Source organism: Stegodyphus dumicola, chromosome 1 (assembly GCF_044657685.1).
Source record: "Stegodyphus dumicola isolate Sdum_Otavi_A_Nest chromosome 1, ASM4465768v1".
NCBI classification, from domain to species: domain Eukaryota; kingdom Metazoa; phylum Arthropoda; class Arachnida; order Araneae; family Eresidae; genus Stegodyphus; species Stegodyphus dumicola.
In genome coordinates, this window is record NC_140768.1 from 90,156,045 (window position 1) to 90,178,739 (window position 22,695).

At 32.9% G+C, this 22,695-nt stretch overlaps 1 protein-coding gene across 1 annotated transcript in view; it reads right to left on the bottom strand.

The window, feature by feature from the left end:
• LOC118188018 (U6 snRNA-associated Sm-like protein LSm4) overlaps positions 1–1,585 on the bottom strand; it is a 48,597-nt gene extending 47,012 nt beyond the window's left edge. The window contains exons 1-2 of the mRNA XM_035358348.2: positions 1,444–1,585; positions 1,277–1,318 (exon numbers count right to left, since the gene is read on the bottom strand). Of these exons, the coding sequence (XP_035214239.1) occupies positions 1,277–1,318; positions 1,444–1,446 (45 nt within the window). The 5' untranslated portion in view covers positions 1,447–1,585. The remainder of the gene's footprint in view (positions 1–1,276; positions 1,319–1,443) is intronic.
• Between the last annotated feature and the right edge of the window lie 21,110 nt (positions 1,586–22,695).

Sequence of the window (22,695 nt, forward strand, 5' to 3'; positions counted from 1 at the left end):
AATTGGTTGTTGCTTACTTAATATTTAATGCAGCATTACTTTTAAAAATGGTTGTTATATTTTGTGGGTCAAAATTTAATTGACAAATAATGGTAATTTTTTTGTAGGGTTAGGTGGCTAATCAGAAAGACTTTTAAGATTAAAAGAAACTTAGAGCCAATATTTACACTTTTGCAGTGGGTGAACAACATGAAAATGGTGGTTAAACAAAATGTGCACAAATTCACATACATTCAAACTCATGCTTAAGTTAATTAATATCATGCATATATGCAAAAACTCACTAAAAACAGAAATTTACTGGAATGCTGAACCTGGAGGGCATGGAAAACCAAAAGTACTAAACAAATATTAAATTACAAAATACTTAGTTTTACCCTCAATTACCTCTGTCACAGTAAATAAGATAATATTCTCATTCCATCAATTTCTCATCTAAAGAACTAGACAAATCTGCATAAAAGTTAGAATTTATGATCCAAACAAAAAAAAAAAAAAAACATTTGTCTGTGGAAAACACGGCTTCACAATGAGTTTTAAAGTCAAAATTAGAATTATACAATATAATTTACATTAAATTAATAATTCTGCAGATTTAAATAGTTAATTAACACGCTGAAATAATCATATTTAAGCAACAGCATTTAATATCCAACTGCTCTAGTGTAGAATTGGGTGCCCCTTCGATTAGCGACAACTGTTTTTTTAATTTTGACGATGAGACCTCATTTCTGGTTACCATGATAGTTTTAACTTTGTTTTAGCTTTTTGATTTTCTTTAAATGATAATAAATTGATGTGTACATGGACAAATTTAAGGCATTGCGCAATACCTAGTTTGTGCAATTCTGGGATGTTTTTTAAGTGAAAACAGATCGATGTGTACATGGGCACACAGTTTTTGCAATTCTGACTTCTTATTTTAGTTTTTTATAGAGGCCACCTTGAAATTGTGCCTTCCTGGCACCAATCTTGGCGTCAAAAAAGAATCGCAAAAACACAAGGGGCACCCAATTGTAAACTTTTACCATATCCAACATTTACCAATGAAACAGTTTAGTTCATTCATTCAAATAATCATTCACTGCAAATTTTTACTCAGTCAGAAAGAGACCTATTAAAAAAATGATTTAAAAGCTAAAAAATACAGGAAGAAAAGTACAAATTTTATCATAACTTCGAGTATAACTGACCGTGTATTAAACTTTTCCTATGCACAATTTTACAATTTCAAAGCAAAATATTAATTTCAGAAATATCAAGTTAAATTCCTTACCATGGGATGATTCTGTGCAGTCCTCAATAACGACAACGGTAGCTAAAAATTCAAATGAAATAATTAATTTCAAAAAGTGAAATATAAACAAAGTAATTCACTTTTTTTATGAAAAACATTATTAATGAAAAAAAGTATGCGCAAAAGTACTCCTTTCCTAAACTTACCATTTTTATGCGATAAAATTATTACAGCAAAACTGAAACAGTTACGTCAATAACAAAACGCAATTCTAAATTGAAACCACAACACACTCCGCGTCAACAAATTTAAATATGGAGTCACAGCAGTTGCAGTTAAGTAGTGATCACACTGAAAGCTTGGAAAAGTCTAGTAACGTCATTTCCAATATTTTCCTTTGCAGTTACTAAACAAAACTTTAAAATTTTCAGGGATATCTCTGAATTTAAAGAAAATATAGGGGGCTCCATTTTCAAAGAGACAAAAAGAAAGCGCACCTGTGAATGCTGTAATTACTTTACTTTGATATATCAAATTTATGGTCAAACTACAGTTATCCAAGTTTCTAAAGATATTCTATGCGTGCTCCTCCGGTGACATGGCAAGTATTAGTGCAGTATTCAAGTTCTCCACATTCGTGATAGAACATCCGTTGTTAATTTGCGTATTTCAGTTATCCGCTGCTTCAGTTGTTGTTAAGTACGGTAGAAATGGAGACAGAAACACTTTACTTTTAACAAAACCACACAGGAAAATTCACAAGAACTTACTTCTGGGAAACTCGGTGGGCAACAAAGTAATGGTATATCATTTGATCTAGCACGGCCATGACCTTCGACAGGGAGAAGGTCACGGCACGGCCAATTCAACGATGGGGTAGACAAGCATTCAGATACTGGCATAAGATTTTATACCAATGTGGTGGAGCATCCTCTGCCTCTTACTACGAGAACAAACACTCTGATAGCATATGTTGGTAAATGCACCCATTAATGCAAATTTTCAAGGGAAAAAAGTACCAAAAGCACAACTGTAGAAAAAACACAGAAAACGTTCATCTTTGGAGAATCATGTTGGTGCTCTGTTACACCATATGGATTTTCCGTACCGCAAAATCGTATACAATGGCGATTAATTTTGCTTGAAACATCAAATATGACTTCATCCGTAAAGACAAGTCTGTTCGCTAAACCATCTACTACCTTCAACCCATTTCGCAAATGATCACAAAAAGTTTTCGCAATGGTTCTTCGGAAGGTTTTAATGCCAGTACCATTTGAAAGGTGTATAGCCGTATGAGGCACATCGCACGACGCGCGGATTTTGTGGGACTCTTTAAAAATCTTTTGCAATTTTTTTCAACAACTTTGGTTTTGGCCAATGACTTCATATAACATATGTTGCTAAAAAATAGTTTTAATGGAAAAGGTTTTTAAAAAATCTTAAATTAAACAAATATTACTATGAGAGGAAAAACTCTGCAATCAAATATTGAGGTGATTAAGTTATAAATACTGGTACTTTTACGTATAGGCAATCTATTGACATTACGAGTTAATACCATTTTATTCCTTATAATGTTTGATAAATTCGAATTCACTGCCACTTTATTCCTGCTTTACCAGAGCATTTTATGCATTAGCTTAAATTAAAAAATTTTAGGATTTATTCATGCATTATTAGCTAAGATACACTAGTATACAAATTTTCAGCTCATTTATAGATTTTGAATTAGCTTTTTTTTTTTTTTAACAAAGTAAACATATCGCACAATCTTATCCCAATGATTTAATAATAATAGCATTTTTCTTTTTTTTTTCCCTCTCTCTTTTTTTTTTTTTTTTTTTTTTTTTTTTTTTTTATCGCAGGGAGTAGTTGTTTACGAAACCGAAACGATAATTGGCGCAGCTTTCTGTTTCAAGGGAGTGCATGACAAAAGAAAATAAAATTCAATTATTTGTCAAAGGTGATTCCAATAAATAATGTCACAGTATTTAATATATTTTGATTCTATTAATACATACTGAAAATGTCATATACAGTGGCAATTTTCTTATACAATATGGTGAAACTTTCCAACCAATTCAACAGAGATAGTAAAATGACAAAATGACAAAAATACTGGAAATAAAATAATAAATCATGCAGTTTTAACTTAGCTATGAATGGTTACAGGTCCTCCTTTTACAAAACTTTCTTTATATACACAGGCGCTGCAGCGAATAAAAATTTTTTCTTAAATTTTATGTGACCAAGCAGAGCAGGCGTCTTTCGTCCCATAGAAATGAATGTAAAGTAGTTCCGGACTTTCGGAATTCGACCAGCAGTCACGTGACACTAATGTTGGAACCGGTTGGAGGTTCAATAAGCTGTCTACCAGTATATATCTCCTTGGTTTTGGCTGCTGTTCGTCCTGGCTAGTTTTCTTCCACAAGCAGCCCTTGTCCTGAAATTGCTCCACCCACTGTTCGATGTTTTGATGAGGCGGTGTTCTCTACAAAGCTTCGTGCGAAAATGTCTTTGAACGCTGAAAGCACAATATGCTTTTTCCTGACTGCATGGCGCCATTCTGATTGTTTAAAATTTACGTTTTCGTGCTGCGATGCACGTTAGCATTTGTGCTGTGATAGTATCTGCGCAGCCACAAAGCAGAACTTAAAAAGTATTTTTGTGTTACCATAGCAGTTGTTAAAAATTTAAAAAGATGGACGTCCGGAAGGTTTAAAATTGTGCTTTGTTTTCTAGTTTCTAGTAATTTTGTTTAGTTTCTCGTCATTTTAACCGAAATATTTGTCACTGTTTTCAGGTAAAACTTGTGTAATTGTCGTTTCAGAATTAATTTTTTCAACTTAATAAATCAATTACAAAATTTGTAGTATGATTTTCTTTTTGCTCCATTCAAAATTCATTCCATACTATATAATAATACAGGGGGTTTCTTCAGTATGAGACCCTCTGTATTGAACAGCCAGTTCGGTTATATAGAACAGCCAGTTAGGTTTCCTTCAAAAATTCGATAATTGAAATTTTCATTATCTAATGCTAATCATGAATTAATAGGGGAAAATGTTTAATTAAAGAAAACTTTAGAAAGAATGGCTTTTAGAAGACTAATAGTAAACTGAAAAACTGTCTTTAAAGAAACCTGATGTATCTTAAATATTTATGGAACTGTCTCTTACCAAGAAGATCCACCGGTTTCTACGAAATTTGAAAATCGACTGTAATCTGGAACAGACTCGATAGCCCCATATTTGAAATTAATGCATAATTCTATTGCTAGAAATCGTGTTTCTACATGTAACGAAATTAAAATTTATTCAAAGTACAATCCAAAACTTAACTGATATCTGAAAAAGCCACAACTATATCCATTTTAGGAGGAAAATGATTTTATTTCTATATGATTTATATTATATCTGTTCACTTAAAATAACTGGTTTCTGTAAAATGGAGACGTTATTCAGTGTTTCTTTCACACACAAACTATGCAGAAAGATATTTAAGTTAAACAGCTACAATGGAACCTTGTTTCACAAATGCTTTGGATCATGAATAAATCAGTTCCTGAATAAATATATATAATAATTCCTGATGGCCAATGACGTCTCGAGATACAATCAAGTAAGCCTGGAACAGATGAACTCTAAAATGCAATTACAGAAGTGGAGGAACTGCCTTCAAAAGAAAAGGTGGAATTCTAAATTAAAGAATTAAAAGTAAGAACTAAAATAAGAATGCATATAATAAACAGTATATTTCAAATAATTTAGAAATGAAAAAAGAAATAGAAATAAAAAAATTTATTATAAATCTTTTTTTTTTTTTTTGCCTATATTATAATAAACATAGTGATATTTAGTGTTTGTAAAACTGCAGTGATGTAAACCTTACAGCAACACCCTGACAGTTGACGGTAAACAAGAAATAGCGCTCAAACGGGCGTTATGAAACATGTTCACATTAAAGAGTGACATGATGTCAATGTATCATGAGACATATCGCCAATTAGCCGCCCAACCAGTATAGTGTTTAGTATGGTGTAGACTGCCAAAGCGATTGGCCCGAGTTAGAATTCTGGAGAAAGCATAGTTTAACTGTCCATCCCTTCATAGGAGGTAACAGTGCCACCTGTTATATGGCTGCGTAATGAAATGGCCACTACTTCCGATTCTTATAATTGTAATGGCGCAAGGCTAATAGCTATTAAATAAACCGCCAGGCCATTTAAAAAATTATTACCAATGAACATTTTGTACCTTTAGAAGAGTTCTAATAGACATACATTGCGTCAAATTTCGGAACTTGAGTATGTGTCCAAATTTACCCTCTGCTTCTTTCTGAATCTTAAGCCAAAAAACAAATGGATCTCAGAATAATCTCTCTGTGCGTGAGTGGGGGAGTCGTATACATCGAAAACTAAGGAAATTCATTTAAATTGAAGGTGACTTTGAATTTCAACTTCGCGCAAAAGTAACGTTCCACACCCGTACATACTTTAGAATTTATTGCTATCACTCAGAATAACAGAGGCCCAGGAATATTTTTGGATTTGATTAATTAATTTGTTCTTGGTAATTCTTTGGAAACTTCAAAGTGTCTTATAACTTTATACCACTATCGAATGCAAATGATTGCTTTCCCTTCATCTACAAAAATTACCCTAAAAATTTCAAAGCTGTATTGACGCACAATACAGCTTTCTACAACTAAGCTTTCTTGAGCGAAATATCGTTTTTTTCATTTATAAATACATTGTTTCACACACGATCTGAAAGCATTGTGTAAAATATCATTAAGAATGGAAAACGGTTTGTGCTAACGTAAAAAAATTCTGAAATCATGCATTCCAAAGATTATTATATAATTGGGAAAACGAATATACAACATCATACAGTGTAACAGGGTTTTAACTTTAGTCTACCGAGGCTTGCAGGCTCCTTGCTGGGACCGGCAGGAGACTTATCGGCTCGTCTGTGTAAATAACAACTGAGGCCTAAAAATTTTTAAACAAAACTTTTTATTTAAACTTAGTAATGGGCGTCTTGGGCTTATAAATCGATCACTGCTTTTTGTGGGATTTCAAAGTTACGTAAAATGGATACTTCAAAGTAAAGTAAATTAAATCAAAGTAAAGTAATGCTGGAGATTCTCACTGCGAAAGCCTAATAAGCGTTGGCTCAGTTCTAACTAAATGCGCGAGGAGCTCGGCTGGCAAAAATGGCTAAGGCCGGATAAGGTAACCCTCAAAACTGGTAAGGAGATAACGGTCAGTATTCGCTGCCAAAGCCCTCTGTCTCTAATATTCAAGAGCTCAATTCCTATATACGCGTGTCTCACTTGTATCCTGGTGAAAGCTGACGCAAAGCAGGACTGAATGTACATATCAGATCATAAGATAACGGACTAATTGAACTAAATTTTTGAACATTTTCAGTGACAGTTTCATGTTTTACTTTAGAAACTTTTTAGAGCGAGCGAGACAACAAATCACATTGTTCAAATGCCTAGTTACTTAAAGCAGAGTTACTCTTAAAGGTAAAAGAAGATGTTTTATCAGTTATTTGATGGATTTATGGAGGGAAATATCTCATCCAAATAATATCCTCTTCCTCATCATTTATTACTTATCCCATCCTCTCTCCCTTTGTACAATATAGTATACTATTTCGTCTATTTTACCTTGCTTAATGTTGCGTTTGCTTTTTAGTTTTATATTTAATAATTTCCTTGGTTTTGGGTTATAAACGTATTTCCAAAGTACTGAATTTCTAATTCGGGTTAACAATATTTTGGTTGATGAAGGACCTTCAAAACGAATTAAATTCATGTATCGAGTTTTCACCAAATTTATTTTCGAAATATAGTTTCTGCAATTTCGCAGACATGATTGCTTTGATTAGCAGAAAAATCTCTCTCATTTTCACATTTAAATGATCGAACTGTTTAGTTTTTTAGGTATTTCATATCTTTTTAAATGCAGTATTTTAAACAATAATTCTTCTTCAAAATATTTCCTTTTCCACTTACGTAAATTACATGAAAAGAAATTTAATTTTTTATGATTTTCCTCATCCCACTACTTTAAAATCCACAATTTTCTGTAATTATGAAGAGAATTCTCAAAGCCATTTTTATGTTGTTTTTGTCACATATGGCAGTAAAATGATAACCAAGGTTGGTCTGGCATTAGTTCTTTTTTGAAGATATATTTTAGGTTCGCAATTTTAAGCACCATATTCGAAATGAATGTGCAAGATTTTCAAGCAGAAATTACTTGTCTTGATTTTGCGATCAAGAAGAGAAAGAACGAATTTTATTCTTAACCTTCTAAGCGGCAAGGTAGAATATTTTTTGTGATATCTGTAAGAACGTATATATACGTGCATATTAAAACATGTCAAAGAAATTAAGGCAATATATCAAAAATAAACAAATCCAGGTATGAAATATCAGCAGAGTTTTTACATTAAAAGCAAAAAAATATTTTGTTCTCATAGTAGTTTTGGAAAATTTGTGCTTTTCTATTGAAAACCCTGGCCGCTCTTAAGGTACTTTATTTGTTCTGACTCTCTTTCATCTCTTCACATTTTGGGTCATGTTGCGAGAGAAAAACTGATAACCTTCGTAGCTTCAGCTCGCTTACAGATAGGGAAACAACGTTTTTTTTGCTTATGAACCTGATCATCCCAGCATTTATGGAAATGAAAGAAATTGATCTTTTAATAAATATGCTTTAAGTTTATCAATTGAAATTGACATTAGTATCCCAAAGTGTTATTGGAAGTCCTTTTGTAACTTTTATGTAAGTGAAATGAGTAATACACTTAGAATGCTGAGCACACCGATTTTTTTTCTTTTGTTAACCATAGACTATATTCCGAGGTTTTATTCTTCAAAAATTTTAAAATACCTAAGTTTTTATCAGCCTGTTCTAAATCTGAAAAATACCTGTTCCGTTTAACCTAAAATCAAGTAACTTGTGTAATTATTCGTAAAATGCAGTTCAAAATGTGAAACTTCTAATTTCCTCATATGCCACTTTTGATGCTCTTAGATAATATCTGCAGAGCAATGTAAAAAAGCTAGATATGAGTCAGCTAGTAAACGTATCTGTTTCTGCAGTGTCTAGAGTATTGTTCTCTGTTTTTGATTGTTTTAATAGTGCACATTACGTTGAATTAATTTAATTTTGCAAGCCCTTTCTGTGGGTTCTGATAAAACAAAATTCTTCTAAAAGTTAAGCTTTTTGCCACGTGTATACACTCTATAATATTTTCAAAAGGTGTTGCATTTAAAATTTATCACAGGATTTAATTTTGATGTTTTTCTAGAACAAAACGCGATAGGAATAGAAATCCAGAAATTCTTTCAGAATCCAAAGTATCTAAAATTTCTTGTCATTCGTGATCGTCAGAAAAGACAGACAAATATTGCTTGGTATTCACTGTTACTTATTCATCAGTATCCTACACGCTTTACTAACGTTCCTGCAGCCTGGTGATAAAACTGGGGTATGATGGACGTAAAGAAGTTCGTCAGTCGCTTACCGCCGGTCTGCCTCATTTTCGAAGAGATGGCTTTTCAGGAACGGGAATAGGTGGCAAACTGTAGACACTAGGTCCATCGAGCTCGAAGAATGGAGCAGTATCTCCCTTCCAAGTCTTAGAATGGTATCTCACGTATGCCACGTATGGTTACCTTGCCGAGTATAGTCTCGCATAGTCGTCTAGATACAGAAAACTTGCAATTAACAAACCCTGGCTCTTTATTCTGCAATGCATTTTGCAATTCTTGCAGCAGCTGTGAGTATAGATCTTCAGTGATGGTGTGTTTTTGTGGTAATAGCTCGTAATGCACCATTTGGCAAGAAGTCTAACAAACCAAGAATATGAACTTGGGTGTATGTACACGTGGTATCGAAGTATGAGGCAAAGAGTCACTTGGCGAAAACCGGTGTCTGGTACACTTCGGAATATCATGTTAGACTCATACTTCGCCTCTCGTACGCACTTGGCCAAATATGGTTGTGTTGCGGTGCCGTCCCTCTGTGGGTCCACCTCGGTGTGGTAGTGGGGCGGCAGTGTCCCCCTGACGAGGAGTGGTTAACGGGCCGCCACCAAAATGCGGGTGGTCTTCGATAATGGGAAGCTTAAGTAGATCTTGGTGGTACTTTTTAACATCACATTCATAAAGCTGCACTCAGTACTGAGTGCTCTGTCCTGGCTGGCGATGCTCGTAAAGAGGTCGTCTTGTCTGGGTAGATCTGCGTGAGTGTTCCATGCGGGTGATAGGACGTACTTTAGTCTTGGGATTGTTTAATTTTAACTAGTGATGGGTTGCGGAGCCGAAACAGCTTTCATAAATAGGCTGCCATCTATGTTCCCCTTTGGCTGTCGACTAAGTGTGAGATACCCACTTGCTGAACTTGTAAACCATCCCTGTGTGATGCAAGTGAAGTCTGACTGCTTCTTCGGGAACCTAGAAACTTTAGAGACGCAAGTTCACCGAGCGTTTGACTGCTGATCTTCTGCATGGTTGTCCTGATGCCCTCCTAATCCTGGTCGCGTAATGCGATGTTTATCACAAAAGCTCAGATCTTCTGACCTGAATTTCAGAAACCAAAATGCTTGGCAATGTGTTTATTCATGATGTTCTTCCCAAACATATGATGTATTTGAGACTTAATGAAACTGCTGGTAAGTTTATCATAAAGTCATACACCAAACAACAGCGAACGAATTGTTTTGATACCTATATTTCTCTTCGACACTGGTCGAGTTGTGATTGCTTGTGCACTCAACGTACCAGTAGTAGTGAAGATGTAATATTCCTCTCTTTTATTCTACTAAACTAAGCGTTGAGGAACCTAGTGAACTACTAAGCGAATAATCGCTCAAGTCCAAGAACAGAAACGTAAATTCAAGAAAGGTTAATTACCCTTTATTGCTCAAAATAAAGATTCACAGATGGCCCCTCTCTTAGGGCTTATAACAAAGCGTCCACTTGGGCTTAAACTCAAAAATGTAAGAAATAAGAACTAACTAATGACTAACTAAAGAAATTTAGCCGAAGCTAACACAAGTTCTAAACTAGTTGGCCGGTAATATTAAATTAGTTAGTGAAGGTATCAAAAGACACATAATACGGCCGAGCATAGTAACAGTTAGAGATATAGTCAAAAGGCAAACGCCCGCTATTCAGGAATCCTAACTCTCTCTCTCAAAGTCAATGAACTTAAATACTTTCTCCTTCTCATTTACATTTAACGCTATTCTAAAAACCCATTTTGGTAAGGCAAGTTGAAGCTAAAAGATATAGGAAAGTGTTATAAACTTAAAATAACTGTCATAAAATTAGGTTATAACTTACAAAGGTCAATCGTTCCATTAACCTACCATTCCATTCCCCCTAAGTGAGTCACTCTGCTTCCTGTCTGTGAACTCTTCATCAAATGGGAGGTCAGAAAATCCAATACTATTTTTGGTTGCGTTCTAAAAAGCACGATTGTTTGGGTTTTGAATACCATTGTTCATACCTCAAAAGATCTCAATGATTTTATAGAGTGACACCTATAAAATATATATCAACTCTATTCACAAAATCTGCAAATATTTACAGAGAGGGAGACATATCTCTGGATATATCCTGAAGTGAGACACAGCATTAATCACTATTTAAAGCAGAAATAATGCATAGAGAAATCTTCTTCAATACGACCATTCGCGGCTTCAGACGATTTTCATTTTCTGTAGAAGTGCTTTGTTAGGAAAGTAATCTTCACTGCTGATATTTATTTATCTTGTCAGAAATATACATCATTTTCAAATGTGGTCGTCTCAGGAAGAAAGTCTTAATGAGAATCTTTTCATGTGTACAATTATGTGACATTTCATAATGCCCTCATTAAGCGAGCTTAAATGCAGTAGTTCAGAAGGTTTGAAAATAAAAACGTATCTCATAAATAAAATACATAGTCAAATAATATAATATTAGCTAACAACAACACATTAGTTAATTTTTAATTTTCGTTTGCAATGCACTACAATGAAGTCGATTAAAATGCACTTTAATAAAAGCCTTAAAAGGAAATGTTTACCTATATGTGTAAAGGTAAAATAAAATAAATTGCAAAATACAAAAAATGAAAAACGGCAACGAGGGGGGCGGAATTAAAAAGTAAATTTTACTGAGAGAAGGAAAAAGATGATGCAAAATTCAATAAACGTATTGGATTTAGCAACCTTTTTTAACTAATGATTAATTTTTAATAATCAAATTAAATTATTTTTAAGGATATTTTAAACTTGCGATTTATATTTATTCTAATGATTTTTTGTCTTAATTGTGCTTTATGTTTTTTGGCATTTGGTATTGCTTTTCTTCCTCCTCTTAAGAACGGGATAAAAATTAATGATTTTATTGAACAATTCGCACACAAAAATAAATTAAAAACAGGAAAAAGAAAAAACGATAAGTTGAAGGAAAAAATAAGTAGGTGCTTAAAATCCTCAACAAGATTAACGTAATTGGCTTTCCAATCATATATACCCACTTAATAATAAGTGTAGTTTTAATTTAATCATTAAAAATTGACCCAGTCTCTATGGTTATTCGTGCTGTTTTTGATCGCCGAAAATATTGGTGTATGTTAACGAAACTTGTTGTAATGGCAATTCAGAGAAAGAATTTCTTTAAAAAATGTTGTTTTAATATAGAAGTAAGTGGCGTTCACAAAGACATATATACACTGCTAAAAAAAAAAAAAAAAAAAAAAAAAAAAAAGGGACAGTTCTATGTCTCCCGTCCTACTGCGCCGATTCACTAAATTCAAATTGCGTTCTTCATGTCTCGAAAGCGCGACTTAGGAATGTATTAGATTTATACATAGCACTATTCTAACATAGGTATTTTGACAAAAAATCGGACTTTTTTCTAAAATAACATACCAATGTTTTTACATATTTCGATTCTACGACCCAAATTATGCCTAAATATAAAATTTTGTAAAATTTAGTGCGAAACTTACGGAGAAATTCAACAATTTATGTTGGCGCTTTTTATTCAGTTTGCGCCAAAATTAGTTCACTTGGCGAACTTCTTAATATGTGGCAACCTATTTTCATTTCTATTTTTACATAGTGCGTGAGAGGGGAAAAAAAAAAAAAAAAACTCAATCGTTCCTTCTTTCAAAAAGGAAAAAAAAAATTCAATCGTTCCTTCTTTCAAATAATGTTCTTTATATTATATTTTTAATTATAATTGTTATTAATTTTAAGCAATTTTTTTCTTTTTCTAATTTCATTTTACTTGTTTACGTTGCATAGTTTCTTTCGAGTAACTGTTTTAAAAATTTCTATTTACTCATTTGAACTGCGTAGTTTAAATCAAAGGCGCATCATTTATTTTTTTTCCTTTCAAATACTTTTTTTTATACTATATTTTTAGTCATAGTTACTATTTTAGGTAATTTTTAAATTTTTAGACTTTTATTTTAATTGTTAGTGTTGCATTGTCTCTTCAGATAATTATTTTTAAATTTTCTTTTTATTCATTCGAACCGAGCATTATAAATACATTTATTAATATAAATTTTCCAGAATTTTGTTTTACTTATTTGAATTGCGTTTCTTTCGGAAGAATACTTTGTAACTCAGACTACGAGCATTTGAAAACTGCATATATTAAAAGAGTAAATATAGTAAAGCACACTTAACACGCCTTTCAATGAGCAGAAAAGATATAAAAATAAGAGAAATGTATAACCGACATTTTAACTTAGGATGACTTGCATACACTGCTTTAAACAGTTTTCTTCAGGCATTCTGCTTTATTCATACTCTTTTTCTTCAGGCATTCTGCAAGTATATTAAAAAGCATCCAACTTTTCGAAACATCTTGGTATTTCTTACAATCATTCTAAATAAAGTTATCGCCTTCCATTTCATAAAGGCCCACAAACGGCCTAGCGGTAAAGTCGCTGAACACTAGTAGTTCAGGGCGGGGTTCGAATCCCGGTAAACGGGTTGGTTGCATGGGCGTTTTCGTCGATTTTTCTCATATGTAACGTGTATGCCAGCTGGTTTGCCTTAGAAAGTTCTTCGCGGAGGCATCCTTAATTTTAGGCAGATAGCCCTGCTTTCCGTAACTTAATAATTCAATTCAATCCATTTCATCAGTATTTAAGTCAGAGCCTTTATCAATCTTTAGAAGTTAGCATTTTGAAGGTATGAGATGAAAGAAAGGATGGTTTCATCAAGAGGTTCTGGTTTATTTAATTATGACAAAGCACACTAGGGCTATCTGCCTAAGGGGAGGGATGCCTTTGGGGAGGACTTTCTAAGGGAAACTGGTTCGTATACACGTTACACATGGGGAAAACCACCAAAACGCCTATGCAGCCAGCCCGTTAGCGGGATTCGAACCATGGACAGGACTACCAGTCTAAAACCGAACCATATAATCTAAAACCAGCCGCTCTTCACTTTAATCTTCAATATCATTTTTGTCTTTTCTGTTAACACAAGCTGAATTGATTGTATTTGCTGCTGTACACGTCCAAGTATTTTCTCTTTGAACACCTAAATTCTTTAAAGTATCCTAAAGGTATATTCAAAAGCGTCCAACTTTTTTAAACATCTTGGTATGTCAGACAACCAAATTTTTGCTTACTTTTCTCCCTAATTTTCTTCTTTCCTTCTACAGTTATTTTCAGTGCTAACACAAGGAAATTAAGATTTTTCGATTGCTAGACTTCCATAAATTTTGCATTCTTGTCAAATTTTTTAAAATATCAATTGCATCAACTGCGTTTCAGCTGAAGACAGCTTTTCATTTTCTAGACATTTTAACTATAAACAAAGTATAGAGAAAAGTCCAAAGGATAAATATTTTAATTAAAAGATTTTTTTGCTAAATGGCAAAGAAATAAAACAGTCCAGCAGTGTTTATTCTGCACCACAGAGTAACCCGATTCTTATATCGGCTGAAACAAACTAAATCGTATTCAGGATCATGTTTTTTTATACAATCTATAACGCGAGAGAAAAATTAGCTTCTTAAAACATTCTTTCTAAGAGGATTAATATAAAAATTTATATTTATATATATATATATACTTTTTAAAGCTCGGACTTAAACCAAACTGTCAAACTTTTAAAGTTTAATTTACATGGTGGTTATAATTAAAGTTCCACTTTGAAATGGTCATAAAAGGAAAATTACCGGACCAAATGTTATCAAACTTGGGAATCGTGTAAAGGAGGTTATGGGAATTTATTTTCCGCGGGGACAAAAAAGTGTTCAAAAACTCCCCACCAGGGACAAAATGGCACTGTGTGCAATATTGTTAAAGGAAATAAGACATGAAAACCTCGGTTTAAAATGTGTTTAATTGTTTCCGAAACGTGTTACAAAGCATGTTCAATGTAGCGTCCAGCTTTTTCCGAAAGGAAGTTAAATCCTGTTACTGCATTTTCAACAACAGCTCTTAGCATATCAGGAGGAATGTTACGGACATGTCGATGTATCATATTTTTCATTTCTGCCAAATTGTTTAGATTATCACTATAAACAGTGCTTTTGAGATAACCCCATAGCCAAAAGTCACAGAGGTTGAGGTCTGGTGGGAAGTGTCGGCCTATAAGACGTTCATTCGTGAAATGTTGCTTAAGTAACTGTGCGACACATGTGAGGTGGGGCCCAGCCCTGCAAAAAATCCTAGTATCTAAAATGCCACGTTACTGCTGTTCATGTATCACGAAATATTTTAACATTGACCCTAAGCGAGCTGCAAGCACAGTGATCCAGCTGTCGACTTCTCTTCAAAGAAAAATGGTTCATTTATGAAACTAGCTGTCATTCCACACCAGACGGTGTGGAATGACTGTTATGCAATCGAATGCAATTGAACTAGGTGGATAACATGAGGGATTTCTTTGGCCCAAATCGATTAAAAGCTTTTTGAATCAGTATCTTCATGTTTTAAGGCCGAATTCAGGCTTCAAAAATTACAAATTAGCGATCTGTAAGAAAACGATTTCCAGATTGTACGCACATGGGCGAGTTATTGGCGATCTCACATTTTTTAATCGTTAATTCGTGGTTTTCACGGACGAATTTCTCCCTTACACGGATGGCGCGCTCGACTTTTATTGAATTTAACGCCTTTAAATGATTATTCGCTTGCTTCAAAGTTTCTTAAGGGTATACAACATATTAAACCCGTGTAACAAAATGTTAAGTTAGATTCTGACCCATATTTCGTTTAACAATATTGCATACAGCGACATTTACCTCCTGGTGGTGAGGTTTCGAACTTTCTTTTTTTCGCGGAAAATAAATTTTCATGACCTCCTTTACACGGTTACCAAGTTTGATAACATTTGATCCAGTAGTTTTCCTTTTATGACCGTTTCAAAGTGGAACTTTAATTATAACCACCCTGTATATTATTAAATTTTAATTTGAAGCTACGCGTTTCATATATATCATGCGTAAGATATTCGCTTTTAAGGAAAAAATAAAGAATCGAAGCAAATATACTTAGGATAATGGACCAAAACTGAAAAAAATTCCCCTTTCTCCGAAAATAAAATATTGAAACTTCGACCTTGAATTTATTGGATTATCGAAATATTCAATTTGACTTACCTTCTAAGTCCTAGTTCCGACAACAATTCCGTCAAAAATTCCGAGTTACTGAAGCTGAAGCAAAAGGTGTAGTATATATTCAATGTCTGTTAATAAAGTAATCAAAGTGTAATAAAAATAGATCATAGAATTTACGCTGATGCAACTTTTTGTCTGAATGCACAACATGTAATGGAAGAGAAGGCGAGATTTGTTTTTGACATGCCTCTAAAAGTAGATGCCCCATTATCGGCCGACCGGTAAAGACGCTGAACACTGGTAGTTCGGTCCGAGAATCGAATCCCGCGAACGGGCTGGCTGCATGGGCGTTTTGGTGATTTTCCAAATGTGTAACGTGTATACGAGCCACATTTCCCTTAGAAAGTCCTCCACGAAGGCATCCCTCCCTTTAGGCAGATAGCCCTCGTGTGCTTTGCCGTAATTGAATAATCCAATCCAATCCTAAAAGTAGATGCCATACTCCTTTTGACCCTTCAATGTAAAAACCTTTCCTTTGAGAGGCAACTTTAGTTTTTGGGGAAAGAAAAAAATCACAAGAAGACAAAATTGTAGAACATGCAGGATGATTGAGTACACATACTTATTTTCGGAACACAAGCGGTTCTCCAATTGGTTATTGAATAATGAAAAGATGCATTGCCATGCGATACAAAACATTTGGAATACGTTTTCTGACTGAATAACGTAAGATTAAAAGTCATGTGCTTAATTCACAGCCATTTACAAGTCAACTACTCGGGCAGTTGCAGAATCGTTTTGATCCTGAGCTTATAAGACAAACCTAATATCACTGGATTTAAACACTTCTTTAATCTTCCGAGAACATTCTTTCTTTAGCTCATATTCCAAGAATATTAAGTGAATACAATTATTCCAAAAGAAATTGAATATTCATTTGCACTACGGCTTGGTAGTTTACTAACGAGTTAACAAAATTTAAATTCTGCTTGTGTCTAAGAATACAACAATATCTTAAATATTTATAAATAAAATATTAAATTGGAGATTTAATTGAAGTCTCACCAGTTGCCTAGCACTTGAAGATTGTTAAATACTAATTGTTTGTTGCGAAGTCTAACCCAGGCTTGCATGGTTGGTTTTCGTAGTTTTCTAGGTTCTCTTTACAAAGGTTCTCTATGAAAGCATCTTAACCAAATAGCTTCCATGTTCTTTCTATGTTCAAATAACCAAAGCGCGATTTTCAAGTGAAGTTACTAGCAAAACCCGAATACTCATTAAAAATCATGAAGCTTGCCAATCGGGAGTAACATGAAAGATACGGTGCCAATAATTGAATTGCTGCTACTGTACGCTGCTTCTAAACATAGATGGTCATTCCTTACTTAAATATAATTGATTTGTAACTTCTACTAGAGCTGACGATAAGAATTGAAGTGCAAATAAATAATATCGTGTGCAATCTTGATTAATATAAGATTAGAAATATTTGCATAGAAAAATATTTGCATTCAGACAGAAAGTTTTTTGAAATATTTGCAATTACTTTATAACAAGGATTTATTAATAACCGTAATAATTACTTATTATATTACTGATAATTAGAATTCAGTTCTTGACAATTACATTCTAAATTAGAATTTTAAGGATACAATGGATTGGATTATTCAATTATGGCAAAGCACACGAGGGCTATCTGCCTAAAGGGAGGAATGCCTTCGTCGAGGACTTTCTAAGGGAAACTGGCTCGTATACACGTTACACATGGGGAAAACCACGAAAACACCCATGCAGCCAGCCCGTTCGCAGGATTCGAATCTCGGACCGAAGTACCAGTGTTCAGCGTCTTTACAGGTTGGCCGATGGTGGGCTTAAGGATATAATAAAAATACGGTACGTATAAAAATACATTTTAGGATAAAAAAATGAGTTGATTTTTTATGTTTAAAAACTTCTTAGATTCACTTAATAAACATCGTACCCTCTTTGTTAATTGAATCCAGAATGTTGCGTGCCGTTTATATAATTATTCTTACTTCTCCACAGAATCTGCTGACTTATTCAGCCATTAATAGCTGCAGATCCTTTCTACATAAATATTGAACTTCCATTAATTCGGTCTCTAGAAGGTTGTACGTTTATATCATAATTTGACTTTTCTAAAAATGATTATTCTAAATCTTATGTTTCTATAAAAATATACTGTGCTTTAAAAATATGGATGATAGTATCATTCGCTCTTTCAGCCACTTCATAAGCAACAGCTTGTTTAGAAATAAATTATGCAGTTAATGTCATAAAATATTTTGATAAAATTCAAATAAACATCAAACGAAAGTTCTCAGTTTTAGACAATTCGAATTAAACGAAGTTAAAATAAAGTAGCAGACGAAAAAACGCCGAAGAAAAAAATTTAATCTTACAAATATTTTTTTAAAAAAGGAAGAAAGAGAGAAATTAAACAAAATAGTTAAAAATTTGAATATCATCTATAATTTAAAAAAATAGCTTTTCATATAGTATTAATAAATATTTATTATGCATGATTTAGAGAAAAAATTTCATATAATTAATTCTCCGTAAAATTTTATTTGAAATTTAAAGTTAAAAATAGCTGTGGCAATTTACTGTAACAAAAATCCATAAACCGCATTTGTCGTTATTATCGCTCAAAAAAAAAAAAAAAAAAAAAAAAAAAAAGTGCCAAATTTCTAAACGCGAAAATATGTAAATTCGTGTATACCTTAGAAAGGTTTGAATAAAAAAGTCTAATTTTTTGCAGGTATTCTTAGAAATACACCTACTATGGTAAAAATGTTATAGGTTATAATTCAAAATTTTTTTCGAAAAATTTATAAAAATTATTTAAAAAAGAAAACACAAAAATGGGTAGATTTTATTTGGAATGAACCTAAATTTCGAAATATGAAAGTAAAAATCAAAAAGGTTTAATAAAAAAGAGATGTTAATAAATATTTGCCAAATTCAATTAACATTGAGGAGCTAAAATTTTGTGAGCTAATATTTTAAAAACTACTCGTTCGACTTTTACAAAACTCGGCATTCTAGCATAATTTGAGTCGTAGAATCGAAATATGGAAAAACATTGGTATGTTATTTCAGAAAAATAATATCCTTACTATTTTATTAAGTAATGCATCATTTATTAATAAGAACTTTTAAGCATACGTCTTCAGAATTATTAGATTTAACACCTTTAAGCTTATATCTGCATTCGGTACGTACAAGAATTAGAAATGTATTTCGATTAGTCAAGGATGCCAAAAGCGTCATCTATCAATGCATTAGTTCAGAATACTTGCGTTACCATAAAAGCAAACCGAAAGGCCGCTAATAAAAGAATTCCGAGGGAAAATATCGTAAGCAATGAAATGTAATATGATGCATCCTCACATCGGATAATTAAAATAAAGAAAAACAGTAGTACAATTTGAGTTTTATTTTTATACTTTCATCTTAAAACTTAAAAACTGACGTAAATTTATTTTAATTAAGCAATAAATCTTTGCAATGTTTTTAATATCACATTCAATAGGTCTGTAAAATCATATAAATACACTTAAAGATCATTAAACAAGTTATTTATGAAAAAATATATGCACGATTGACCTTTGAATTTTGCTGCAGTAAGAGCATCAGCACAACGCTGTTCAACAGTAAAACCGCATGCAATATTTGTCTCTCAATACACTTGACTATATTTTTACGTGCTGTTCACTAGACACAAGCAGCAGATTGTAACTGAACTTACTTAACAGTAGATTAACAACACAAGCAATTAAAGTTGAATCCAGCTATAAAGAACTCCAAGGGACCGAAAATTTGATTCCCTATATCCAGTTTGATAAGAAGAAAATAGATCGTATCAAAAATATTTTAAAAACTTTATTGATGAAGCACACAAAAGGAGTAATTAGCATTGTCACATCTCCCAAAAGAAATTAAGAATGAATTTAATTAAAAAAAATCATATTATGGATTGTTTACCATTATTTTTGCTTGAAATCACTAAACTTCTTTTTTGTTGTTTTTCTGTTTGTTTGTACATTAATAATTTAACACGATTAAATAAAAACTCATCGATAAGGCTAAAAAATTTCGGTGCTGATGCAGTAAACGATATACACCGCTTTTGCGATCGTATCGTACGATCATCGAACTATAAGACGGTAGGCCAAAAAATTCATCATGAAGCGGCTACGCTATAGCGTATATATATATATATATATATATATATATATATCACCTTTACGTAGGGGAGAAAATTAAAAATTTTCTCCTTCTTTAAAGAATGAATTTGTGGCACTTAGCCTTCATTGAGTCTCTATTTTTTCTGCTTTGGGAGTCGAGCAGGCTTTACAAAATAATGAAAATTTTCATTTACAAATTTATCCACTGATTTATCCATTTACAGATTTATCCATTGATCATAAAGCAGCAGCAATGTGACTGCTCCATAACAGTAAGATAATTGAAACGATTATAACTGTTCTTCTGTAGTCTAGCTATACAATGATAAATATCCCAATTGTGACGAAGCTGTTTTCGTAACATAAAAATTGTTGAGGTTTTTTTGACACGTATTATATTCATGTCTTTTAAAGAATAAGGCAATCATCTCTGCATTAAAATGTTTATCAATGCCAAGAAAGTATTCCTTTTTTATCTTTAAATTTCATAATTAATTTCTGCTCTTCTAGCCTAATTAGAGGTCTTTCGCATGGGACTCATTGCGTTCTGTAACGTGTGTAGAGTTATGCGTAGAAAAAATATTAAAGTAGATAATAATTTTGTTGCAATAGTGGACCACCGTGAGAATTGGTTTAGATATAGAAATATCTCCTTCTATTCAAAAGCGACTTGGATAGTCTGGATTATCTTAATTGTGTTTAAAACAGTAATTCATCGCTTTTTTTTTAAGATTATGAAATATTGAGTCATCCGAAGAATTCTGAGGTTTATTGATGATAAATACTAATGAAGCAGTGAAAAAACACAAATTTCACTGAATCACTCAATAAGCACCTATTCTTTGGCATTTTGCCATCTCTTAGGCATCTAATAACTTCCTTTTTAAAATGACATTGGCCCTATTCGTAAAGAAATTTTCAAGGTGCTTTTTGACAATATCTAAAGAAGTGGATATTGTCTACTAACTTAAAGGTTTACCACTTTCTATTTTCTTAAAGGTTTCTAAACCTTTAAAAAAATTTTGAAGTGAAGCTGAAACTCCTAGGGGTAAGGTCTGGCGAATATAGGGGAAGAGGAGAGAAAACATCCCACCCATACTCAAATAGTCTTTGTCTGGCATTCATCTAAATGTGGGGGTGAGCATTGACGTGATGTAATACAATTAGTCAGTTCTGGCCCCCTTGCTTTGATTTCTATTTTTTTAAACTGCCATTTGGGATCAGTATTTTTTGAATCTGATCATCTGATGTCAAAAATTCATAGCTTGAAGTTTCTTTGTAACACCATCATGCTCGAAGAATAACTTTTTGTGATGCAACCTCCTCTCGATCTTACTAAAGAAGGTTCTTTTGACTCACCGTCTATTTTTTTAAACATTATTTTATAGAATCTGCTTCTAATCTCCAGTAATGAACCGTTTAAAACAGGAACTTTTTTATTTCTCTTCAGAAAAGAATTACATACCGAGACTTGAGCACGAATACTTTACTCTGTTATAGTATGGGGTACCGATGCATCCAATTTTCTTTAAATAATAACATTATACACATTCTGAAATAATTATCCTGCCTGATAATTCCTTATTTATATAATGTTTAATAGATAATAGTTTTCCAGAGCGAGCATCACCTTCGAGGCTGAAATTTCCGCGTTTAAACTCCTCAAACCATTCCCTTTTTAAAAGTAAAAGACCATAATATGACGCAAATGAACTTCTGAGTTTTTCTTTCGTAGCAGACGACTGAAGGAAAAATTATGCCACAGCGCATGCTAGAAGTATACAGCATGAACAGAAGAGATCATATTTAAATATATGTTTCGATAAAGATCACTGCTTATATGCAGTAATAAAATAATCAGAAGAAAACAGGATTTTAGAAACCATAGAACACTTTGGACGACGAAATATTATCTTAAAATAAAGACGAAGTCTCATCACTGGTTTTAGTTTTCTTAGCCAGCTGTGGAGGAAACTAATTCGGCAGTGTAAAATCCTTAAAAAAAACTGTGACTGTGTTCAGAATTGAACACGGCACATTCCAGTATGCGTTATGCTATCAGAACCTATGTGAGGAACCTCTTATTTCTCATATCTTTAAAAACGGACTCATAGCACAATATTTGAACATGTTTGATGTTTTTTTAAAGCGAAAACTCCCAAAGTTAGAAAATTGTACCCCTTTATTTGTAATATCATCTTTTTTTTTAATTTTCAGCTCTTTTAAATTAAGCGTTATTAGCTGACAGAACAGTAAAGTTCTGCAAATATACAAACTTGCTTTGATAACTTGTCACAAAATAGTAACAAATCTAACCTGTTTACGGTCTGAAACAAGAATTCAAAGATATTATTCTTCAGTTTCTTGAAAATGTTTAAATTTACTTAAACCTTATTAACCAATACATTATCAAGTACGGTTTCCATTAAATATATGACATTTAACAAAAGCTTTTTTTAAAGAGTAAGGATATATTTTAAAAGAAGAAAAGCAAATATTTTCTTTGAGTTCAAAAATATTATTGTAGGGAAGTTGAGCATCCACAGCTCAAATTGCAGATTTTGAAAATGGACGTTAAATCAACACGCAAACCTATCATTTATAACGAAGAATGTCTTTGTAATAATTTCCATTTCT